We start from the raw sequence: 10849 nt of genomic DNA, 5'->3' as shown, positions 1-10849 counted from the left end.
GGGTGCAATCTTACTTTCCTACCTAATTTATCCTAGTATAGTGAAAATTAGGGTCTAATTTTACTCATAACTAGCTCAAGCTCCATGGAAGAGAGAGAAAACCTAAAATCAAATTACTCACTAACCAACGAATTAAACTTAAATAAAGAGTTGGAGACGCATTTCCTTACCTTTTAGAGCCTCTCCACCAAAGGATTTGAGATCAAAACCTCCCCCCTTAGTAGAGCAATTTTTAGGAGGAGGCCAAGGCCTCCCAACCTTTTTTTGTGTGTAGAAGAGTGTGTCCCGAGGTGGAAGAAGAGGGTGGCTGCTATTTATTCGTGCGTCATCAGTAGGAGCGGCTGGTGATTCAGCCGTCCTTACAGTCATAACTGTAGGGGCGGCTCAGGTTACCAGCCGCCCCTACAGTGACATCTGCTGCAGGGGCGGCTGATGATTGAGCCGCCCCTACAGATCAGCCCCAACTGTAGGGGCGGCTCAGGTTACCAGCCGTCCCTACAGTGACATCTGTAGGGGCGGCTGGGCTGCTGGGGCCGAGGACGCCCACTGTAGGGGCGCCCCCAACCCCAGCCGCCCCTACAGTAAAAATGCCCCCGTTCCTGCTGTAAGAATTTGGCGTGGTGGTAGTTAACATTATACACATGTTTTGTTGTCAAAGTCACTCGAACTTTTGCGTAGTCTAGATTGTCAGCGTAGACTAATTATAATAAATAATGAGAGCATTCACTGCAAATAAACACCAAAAGTAGTCTATAGAAGATTCAAATAAGTCTAAGCTAGACACCATAAGATAGTGCTTGATTTTTGGATCTGAAATTGGTTTCACTTTTTTAGTTATACATTTTCAATGGATTTTCTAAGACAAACATATTTATGAGTTTTAATTGCATAATGTGTCTAGGAAAAAAATATATTTGAATAGCTTTCTAGGAAACAAAATCTATAATATAAGCTTTCTGAACTATCAATATAGGATCTGTTTGGTTGGAGCCAAGCAACCCATCCTGGCCCTAGGTGTCCAAATCAGACGTCTAGGATGGATTCCTGGCTAGGCATCCTTTTTTAAGGCTCCAACCAAACATGCCCTAGTCTAATTTACCCTATTTACGGCTCACATGATGTAACGTAGACTGGTATCACATCACGTCGGACAAACCGTTGTGTCTAAGTTGCGTAAGATGCAAAACAAATAGTAAATTTTAAAGTTGAGAGAGGACGGGGAAATATTTTGTTTATAGACGATCTCGGAGTTTTGGAATATTTGAGTGGGTATATAAACCAACCTTTTCCTTTTTACGCACCCCAATATCAAAACTAAGCCCAAGACGGCAAGTGCGCACTGTTTTTTTTCGCATTCCAAACTTTTAAATATTAATAACAACCGGCTAACGTTTATCAACATTTCGATCAAACTTTCCACATTGGATTTACTTCAATATTTGTGCTTGCACCGAACTGTATCTCCAAGTAGCTCTTTGTTTGTGCTTTGTGGGCTCTATTTTATGTTTCAACCCATCTTGTTGTCTAGGAAAATTTTTGGAAAAAGTCCATTTTTCCTCCCTCAACTTTTGCGAAAGTCCGCTTTTTCCTTTTTGAACTCTAAAATCGGACAAACCACCCCCTCAACTTTTGAAACCGTGTGTTTTACCTCCCTGGCCCGGTTATAAGGGGTTTTGAAGGCGGTTTTGTCTTTTTATTTTTTATTTATTTCGGCTGAATCTTTGAAAAATCATAGTAAATCAAAGAAAAATCATAAAATAGAAAATCCAATTTTATTGGACTCCACATAAGTATATCTACACAGTGAATATATAATATGATATGCTTTAGTACAAAGTTTTTTATGTAGATTTTGATCTATTCTTTTCTGTAATTAATTAGAATAATTCATAACTGCAGTTTCTATGGTCCAATTGTGGTGAAATTTTTATGGTGGCCTAATTATTGTATGCTTAAACTGCATCAAAAATTTCATACTCATTGGATCATGTATTACTTAGTTATAGATTTATTTATATTTAACAAACATAAACCCTAAATAAATCTATAACTAAGTTATACATAATCCAATGAGTATGAAATTTTTACTACAGTTCAGGTATACAATAATTAGGCCACCATAAAAATTTCACCATAATTGGATTATAGAAACTGCACTTATGAATTATTCCAATTAATTACAGAAAAGAATAGATCAAAATCTATAACAAAAACTTTGTACTAAAGCATATCATATTATATATTTACTGTGTAGATCTACTCATGTGAAGTTCAACAAAATTGGATTTTCTATTTTATGATTTTTCTGTGATTTACTATGATTTTTCAAAGATTCAGCTGAAATAAATAAAAAAGAAAAAGACAAAACCGTCTTCAAAACCGCTTATAACTAGTCTAGGGAGGTAAAACACACAGTTTCAATAGTTGAGGGAGTGGTTTGTCCGGTTTTGGAGTTCAGAGAGAAAAAGCGGACTTTCGCAAAAGTTAAGGGAGGAAAAGTGAACTTTTTCCTTGTAGGCTCTGACTTTGTTTTCAGCCCATTTATGTCTTCTCATTCTTGTTTCCGTTACTTGGGCTTTATTTTTTCTTGAGGCCCAGTTTGTTTCCTGTCGTACTATTTTTCCTATTCTTTTCTTGTCCCTTTTCATTTTATATTAAAACTGCTGACTCTAATCTGAATTTCTTCTCTTACTTTTGTTTTTTTTTTCTAAAATGGCGGTGAGTTCTTCTCTTGGCCCTACTTGAGTTGGTTTAACCCATTACAAACGAACCTGGACTATAGCTTTCAATTGTTCAACTGTCGATCACTAGGTATTTCCTCGGAACAACCTGAACTTTAGGACATCGATAATATCCCTAATGTTTTAGTTTGACTGCATATGTCTATAAACAGAGAATATTAACTGAACTATATAGATAAGCAAAATTACTAGCTTACAAACCACCATTGGGGGTACTATCTCGCATCCCTATTTATCACCATGACACCAACTCTATGGTTGTTGGCGCTCTGTTTCTTTTTTTTTTTTTGAGGAAAACAGGAGGGGTTACCCCCTACTAAAATTTATTTATAAAAAACAAAGTCTGTTTGCTAGGTACAACTTCACGAGACGTAAAAGGAAACAAAGAAAATCAACAAGATTACACAAAATTGTCTAGCCATATTTGAAGGTGGTTTCGAAGGTCACTTTTAGCTCTGAGCTTAACCTAGGCTAATTCTTGCTTGAAGACAACTTTTGCTGCTTGGACTGAATGGTGAAGATTCCTAAAAATTACATCATCTCGAGAAGTCCAAATGGACCAAAACATTGCAATAATGATCTCCATGAAGAAAGGTTAATTAATCTGAGTCTTGAACATAGTTACTGAATCAATGAGATTTCCCTGAATGAGATGAGCTGTCCCCAAGGTGTTCCAGCAGGCCATGGCAAATGGACAATCCAGAAAGAGGTGCTGTAGAGATTCTTTCACATTTAAATGACAGAGCACACAATTGTAGCTTTGAAGATCCATATATTTTCTTTTTAGAAGATCCCTGGTATTTAGCCTGTCTTTTATAGCTAACCAGAAGAAAACCTTCCTCTTTGGCAATAACTTTGAGTTCCATAACCATCTGTAAAATAGGAGGCACTGATATAGATCCCAACAGGTGAGAATATGCTTTACTAGAAGCAAACACAAATGATCCCCAGATATAGCTCCATGTCTGAAAATTATCTAGTTCCAATGTCATAAGTTGATATTGATCATGAGCTTCTACTGATAGTGGGATATGAAAAAATTCAGATTTGTCAACAGCTGTCAGAAATTGTTGAGCAGAAATATGATCATCTTTGGCAAATGTTGGCGCTCTGTTTCGCTAGCTGAAGCTAAACACTCTTTTATTCTTCAGGGACCTCTTCACTTGATAATCACAATTTCATTTTAAGCGAACGGCGAGAGAGGTGCAGCTGTTGGTTTTTATTGGTATTGTGGCACTAGATAAAATAGATGAAGGAGGCCAAATTGGGGAAACAAAGTAAATAAACTATAAGCACCTAGGACAAGACTGCGGTCTATGCACACGATGATCCACAGAAACTGTACCACCGCAGTGTACTGCCGTGAACAACGCTCATCTGAACACTATCACAAACAGAAGACTGAATGGGATCCAATTCCAGGCCACTCGGCCAGACACTCATCAAGTCATCAGATATATATGCTGCATCATATCCGGGCTGTGTACGCACAAGCTAGCACTACACTGCCCAGCTGAACAGCAAGCTAACGCGGCATCTCATGCAAGAGCAGTGGGTAGGTGAGGCCGATCTTTCCTGACGTAGACACCAGTAGCTGCTGCATAGGATGCTGCTGCTGCTCTACGAACTACGACAGTGCTAGTGCTATCCAGTTGCCAAAGAACCTGTTCTTCTTCGTTCTTTCTTCTTCCCACTGCGTTTGGTGCGTAGCGTAGGAGTGCCGAGTGCCCTCTGCCCTGTCCATTTTCATTCACCAACCAACTCGATCACCCCTCACTGAAGCAGTGATAGATTTACAGTGATATTGTAAATAGACAAGACGGCCTCTTGGCTAACCACTACCAGTAAACAAGACGTGCTTGCTTACAGTTACAGACTCGTCGCTCTCCACATGTAATTACACACACAGCTACCAGCAGAAAAGGCAGGCACGAGCACGATAAGATTCTTCTGCATCTTTCCGTAATAAAAACTGACGAGACATTCTCACTCTGCAGCGAGATTAGACCGACCTTTTCTTCTGCTGCTGCATCACTTACCTGCAGTCCTGCACTTTACAGCCGAGAGTGCCTGCACAGCACAACGCTTCAGGCTTACTCCCTCGCTCACACTCGCTTTGCTGTTACACTAGTTTGTTACCGGACCACCTTTAGCTGGTAACCACTCTTTACTTTACCCTACCCCGGAGGGCAGAGGCTGGAGGCATCTCTTGATCAGATCTCTGACTAACTGTCCGGGTCACTTCGATTCACAGTGACCTCGATCAGAAAGATCACTCTGCTCACCCTCTGCCCAGGTAATTTCTTTCTGTTCCCGCCATGCCACACCCTCACCACAGTCACCACACCAGCAACGACCTGAACAGAACTCTGTTCAGTCGTGGCGGCCAGAGACGCCATGGAATGGAATATCAGCTCTGAACAAAGCGCCCTACAATTGCACTACCACCAGAGGGGGAGGACCGGCTAAAGGTGGCGCCTCTTTGCCGGGGGACCTTTCCAACTTTTTCCAACCGGGGCCCTTTACGAGCAAGACTTTTGCATTGCCATGCCATGGCGGTGCCACTGTCACCCCCCAAGTCAAAAGGGAGGGTGAGCAATGCGGTGCCCTACCCTCCCGCTCCACTGCATTATTGATTGATTCATCTGGATTTCTTCCACGTAGACTAGGAAATGTTAAGACTATTATTTACATAATACAAACTATCACTATTGGTGGTTTATAAAGAAATATTTTTTCTTTCATCGTACCTCATCTCTATTTTCTCTCCCTCTTCTTTATTAGCATGAACCATCTTCTCTCTCCCAAGCATACGTAGCTTCTGCAAGTTATTATGACATATATAGAACATCTATTTTTTTTATCCGATTCTACATGACAGCCGGGGTTACAAATAAAAAATCAGCGTTGAGGAAGCCCTAACAACCCATGGATTGCTCCTGTGACACCGTCCGTCCGCTCGCTCGCTAGGTCGCGGCGCGTGGTCCTTGATCGAGCGGTTGATGAGCCCTTTGCCCTTGGAGACGCAGCGAAACCGTTTCGCGGAAAGCTGCGGAATCTTCGCTGGATTCATGCGAGTCAGTGTGGTCGATTTCGGTGAGGCGCGCGTGGCGTCTCACTGAATTGCTTTCCATTCACATTCGGTGCAAGAATTTAGGGCCTTTTTTGGTGCAGTTTTCTGCGGCTTGAGCTGCTTCTTCACATTTTAGCACGGTAGTAGCAACAGCTTCCATGAGCCGGTGAAGGCCAAGAAAGTAGCTTCACCGGCTTCCCGTTGTTTTTGAGAGAAGAAACAGCAAAAATAGATGCGGGAAACAGCATAACGTTAAGATAAGGTGAAGAAGATACGCACGGCCGTGCCAAAGAGGGTCTTCGCTCCCCTGTGTTTCTGCAATTGGTGTTAAAGCGAGTAAGATTTGATTGGCATTGCTCTTGCGTGCTTTCTTGTAGCATCCTTTTGTAGCCTTTGCGCGTAGGAGGGGGCGGCTCATTGTCAGACTCGTAGGAGCCTGATGAGATCATGGCTTGCTCGAACCAAGTACTGTTGCACCATGGAAGTGCACAGTTTGCAGTTCGACGGCCTGAATTTCGTATGAAACAGTTCATTTTCCCGTAAGATTCAGAAAACGAAGAAACTTAACAAGAGTTTCAACGGCCTGATTTTTTTTCGTATGAATTTAGTACAACAAACATGGGCTAATTAGGATTAATAGATTCGTCTCGTCAATTAGTTACCACTTATTCAATTAGTTTTAAAATTAGCTTATGTTTGCTCCTTCTAATTAAGCATCTAAACATAGTGCTAATTTTTAGCAGCCGGGATCCAAACAGGCTCTGATCCATTCCCAACTGATCCTATGGTCATTATGCAAGCTAATACACTTAGCACATCTTCTGAGGTAAAAATAAATAAATAAATAAAAGAACTTCTGCAAGTATTGATGCACAGCTCCAATCTTCAAGAATTTGACTGAACAAGGAGCCAGCGAGGTGAGAGTACTCGTACAGCTACTTTATTTAGTTTATTATTAGACAATGGTCCCTTCCCCCCAAGGAGAATACACAGCCCTAATCATAAAACTATTGCTTCCATGAACAAAGATGGGCGCAGGCAAGGCCTGAAGGCCATCAATGCAAACGGCATGAGGGTGATAGCAATGGACATGGCGCTGGAGCTGGAAGCCTGAAGCTTCTCAGGGAATGGAGCCACAAAGCAAAGTGGCAAAGCTAGCTAATCACAGCTCATAAGGAAGACAAATACTTGTATATATACGCACCACCGCACCTGAGGTGAAGCACATGGGGACCACATGCCATCGTACCAATGAATCATACTCCCCAGCACACTCCAGACCAAAGTTGAATGCAAGCTGGGGAGAAAATGATGCATTGATGCAACATTATGATACTGATGACAATATAACATTTCACAAAAGCTAATATCACTGGCTTTAGCGTGCAAACGGCAGAAAGATGAAAGGAGTGGGCAGCCAAAGGATTAAGAAAAAAAAAATTCAAGCCATGATATTCATAGAAGTTTTGGCTTACATAAAACTTCTGTAGAATACAACCACCATCTCATACTAAATAAGAGAGAGATGTGAAGGAAAAGGGTACACAGCCTGACCGACCCCCGGTCAGGACCACCCACAGCTTACATAATTTGCCTCCCCCTAAAAGTTAGTTTGACCACGGACTAATCACCAACCAAAGCATACTGGACTGCTGCTAATTAGACTCAATGACGACTGACGACGGTGAAAATCACTCTCAATTGCCCGCAAAGAAATCCTTCTTCCTCGCTGGCCTCCGATGATTAGTTTGGCTATGACAGAAAGAAGCACCGCCCACTATGATCCATATCATGTGGCTGGACGGAGAAGAAAACCCCCCCTGGTTCTTCCGTCCATGAGGTACCGACAGAATAAAGACACAAAGTTACAGACAAGACTACCTACTACCAAATTACCGGATGAGATCAGACAGGATTCTTCACACAGGGCCTCCTCTGGGATATGGAAGGCCATGTGAGTGCCTTAAGCTTCCTATTTACAGAGGAAATTTGGGACGGTAAAGCTCCAAATCCTCCTTAGCTCTCTTGTCTCTCTACCCTACATCCATCAAAATCAGTCAGTTGGAATGCAAGAAGGCGAGTACGAGCGGGCTACCAATCACTTGCAATCTAGCTGTAGGGCTCCGCTCCACGCGACGTTATCATCTGCCTTGTCTAGAGCTGCAACCTTAGCACGATGACATGGGAGAAGACCGACCTTGCTCTTCTCACCCTGTGGAAGCTCAACGGTCTCACTGATAGATCCAGACTTGATATCAGTGGGCGGAATGAAGCAATCCATGGAGAGGCCGGGGACATTGAACGCAACCTCCTCGATGCTCCATGCCTCCTCCATACGGGTCTTGGTGTGGCTCATAGCCGCCTCCCCAAAACGGAAGAGGGTCACAGCTGAGCGCCCAGAATGTGCAATCATAATACCCTCCACCGGACGGTAGTCCTCAATGAACGAATTGATGGTAGTCTCCCAGTAAACTGCATCACCGCCGGTTGTTGACTGGATCCGGGTGAGGTGTGAGTCCTCAAGATGGACAAGAAGCCCAGTCTTCTGGCTGAAGTACCCAAAGAGGACATGCCGGATGATCTCCGCAAGCCCCTCGCTGCGTGCTCTCAGTGTCTCAGGATCAGCACAAAGCTTCAGAATGAAGCAATCCTCTCCATTCACCTTCCTCTCACCAATGCACCTTGCACCAGCAAACATGCTCGCTGCAGTCAATGGATCCAGACCCTACAAACACAAGGAAGAACAAAGTTTCAGTCAGATTTACATTCCTTCAAAATAGAGAACACAGCTTGCAGACATGCTGACCAAACCGGTTTCCACTGCCGCTATATACCTGAAGAGCACGGCGGAGTGGGCGAACAGGGCCCTTGGCAGAATGTGCGCCGAGCCATGGGGTGTGGCGCCACACAAGCTTGCCATTGCAGCCGGCGTGCACCTTGCTCCCACCGACAGCCAGCTCAATGTACCACATCTCCGGTGCCATCTGCCACAGCACGAAGCGGCCAGGCTCTGCGCGCTGCGCCGCCATGCGGTTCCTCACGACGCGGCCACCGGTCTCGAACTCGGTAGCCACCATCCTCACCTTGCCCATGGCATATGAGTTCCGGATGGAGGAAAGCAGACTCTGCCCGCCGGAGGCAGCCAGGTACTGCTGCAGGATGTACTGCGCCGACGAGGTCTCCTGCTTAGAACACATCAACACCGTTACACAGCTGTAATCGGTAGTACACTAGTAACAAAGAACCAAAATTTACAGCTAATCATTATTTACAGCAAATAATTTCGAAAAAAAAAAACAGTAACTGGAAACGTCCGTTGCCTGTCATATCACAACAGGTAAAGAAAGCCACCTTTACAGCCACAATGCGCTCAGATGGCAATATTTTAGGAAATGCAAGAACTCTCCAAAACACATCACATCAAGAGCCCCCATTTTTTGCAGTTAAGTGTTTCCCCTAGAGAGCCAAGCCAACAAGGTTTGCCCTTGCCGAGCAAAATGTGAGAGGAAACATGGGACAAAAGCTTCGGACGGCAAACTGGAGCAGGGAGCTCAGGAACACACAGTACAGAAGAAGACAGCAATCCGAGCCACAAGGAGGCGCATTTTGCAGCTACCAAGAACCCAAATCTCGACGCCGGGGCCCAAAACACACAAATTTTTCGGCTCGGGAATTTCACCGAGCACCCACCACCAATCTAGACCAGGAGCACGCAAGCGAAAGCATGGACTGGGCAGGGAGCTTGGTTCTTAGTTCTTACAATGGGGGTGTCCTTGATGCTGAGGTGCGGCAGCGGCTCGGCGGCGCAGACGTGCACGGGCGCGAGCGGCGCGCCCATGACGCCGAGCAGCAGCCTGAGGTCGTTCCGCCTGGCGGCGGCGGCGGCCCCGGTGTCCGTCCCGGCACCTACCGCCCCCGCCGGCGCGCGCGCGAGCTGGAGCTGGCCGCGCACCCAGTGCCCCCACCCATCCCTCCGCGCGCCGGCGCCGCCGCAGTTCGCGCCGGGGCAGGCCTCCGGATCCGGGCCCTCCATGAGCGGCGCGAGCGCCTCCCCGGCGCCGCCGAGGCGGCGTAGCGCCGCCGCCACCTCCGCCGCGTTGGACGCCGACCGCCGCCGCGCGCGTCCCGGCGACATTCCGCGCGCCACCTCCTCCCGCAGCGCCGAGAAGAAGCCCTGCTTCTTGGTGTCCATGGCTGGCGGGGATGGCAGGGACCTGTTGGCGAATTGGTGGAACCTCGAGCCCCCCTCCCAGAGAAGGAGCCCCAGGCAGGCAGGCGCTTCGATAGCGGTGTGAGGAGCGAGGACTGAGGAGGAGCCGCAGCGGGGAGGGCGTGGAGCCTCGCTCGAATATATGGGAAGCCGAGGGGGCTGCGCGGAAGAAGACGGGGAGCAGAATGGAGGCGCCGGGTGTGAGGACTGCGAGGGGGGTTATTATACGGTTACCAGTGGACTGCGAGGCTTCCCGTCACCGCCATCGGTGAGCCTACCACCACCTCCCCTGCACTACTGCCAGCCAGACTGCTAGTGCTAGTAGTAGTGCACTAGTGCTGCTGGCTTCTTGGGCTTTTGGCGTATGAGAGCCACGCTAATAATAAAGCCGGTTTTCTGGTCGTAAGGTTTCTGGTAGTCTTTTCTCAGCTCATTTATATAGTAGTTAACTCTTTACTGTTAATACATGATCCACTTGTCTCTTTCATATACTTTTTTGGTTCTTGTGCCTAAGCCAGCTGTAAGCTTACAGTCCGTTTCTCCTCTCTCTCCTCCACATCAGCATTTAGTCGGCTTACAGCCTGCTATTATACTTGCTCTGATGAGACTGTTCCACACTTCCTACTTCTAACTAGGGTTGCAACCAGCGTTAGTTCTCTTTTTTGATGTGGCTTTGGGTTGGTCTAGGATACCTTGATGTGGATTTAGGGTTTAGTTAGAGGATAGTATTAGACGCGAGACGTAATAACGAGAACGGACTATGGAACGGAAACTGTGTGTTTATATAGAGAATTTTTGCATGGATGCTTTATGGCGACAAAGGAG

General features: G+C 45.6%; 1 protein-coding gene across 1 annotated transcript; it reads right to left on the bottom strand.

Annotated features, from left to right (window-relative positions):
• Nucleotides 1–7239: 7239 nt before the first annotated feature.
• LOC136504499 (uncharacterized) lies at nt 7240–10214 on the bottom strand. Its single transcript, XM_066499437.1, has 3 exons — nt 9575–10214; nt 8649–8996; nt 7240–8539 (listed from the first exon to the last, which is right to left on the bottom strand). The coding sequence occupies exons 1-3, from the start codon at nt 10004–10006 to the stop codon at nt 7913–7915; spliced, it is 1407 nt and encodes a 468-aa protein (XP_066355534.1). The 5' UTR covers nt 10007–10214; the 3' UTR covers nt 7240–7912.
• Between the last annotated feature and the right edge of the window lie 635 nt (nt 10215–10849).

The sequence above is a fragment of the Miscanthus floridulus genome, chromosome 14, assembly GCF_019320115.1.
Source record: "Miscanthus floridulus cultivar M001 chromosome 14, ASM1932011v1, whole genome shotgun sequence".
Taxonomy (NCBI): domain Eukaryota; kingdom Viridiplantae; phylum Streptophyta; class Magnoliopsida; order Poales; family Poaceae; genus Miscanthus; species Miscanthus floridulus.
The sequence above is the reverse complement of the archived record's forward strand: the minus strand, read 5'-3'. Positions and strand labels throughout refer to the sequence as shown.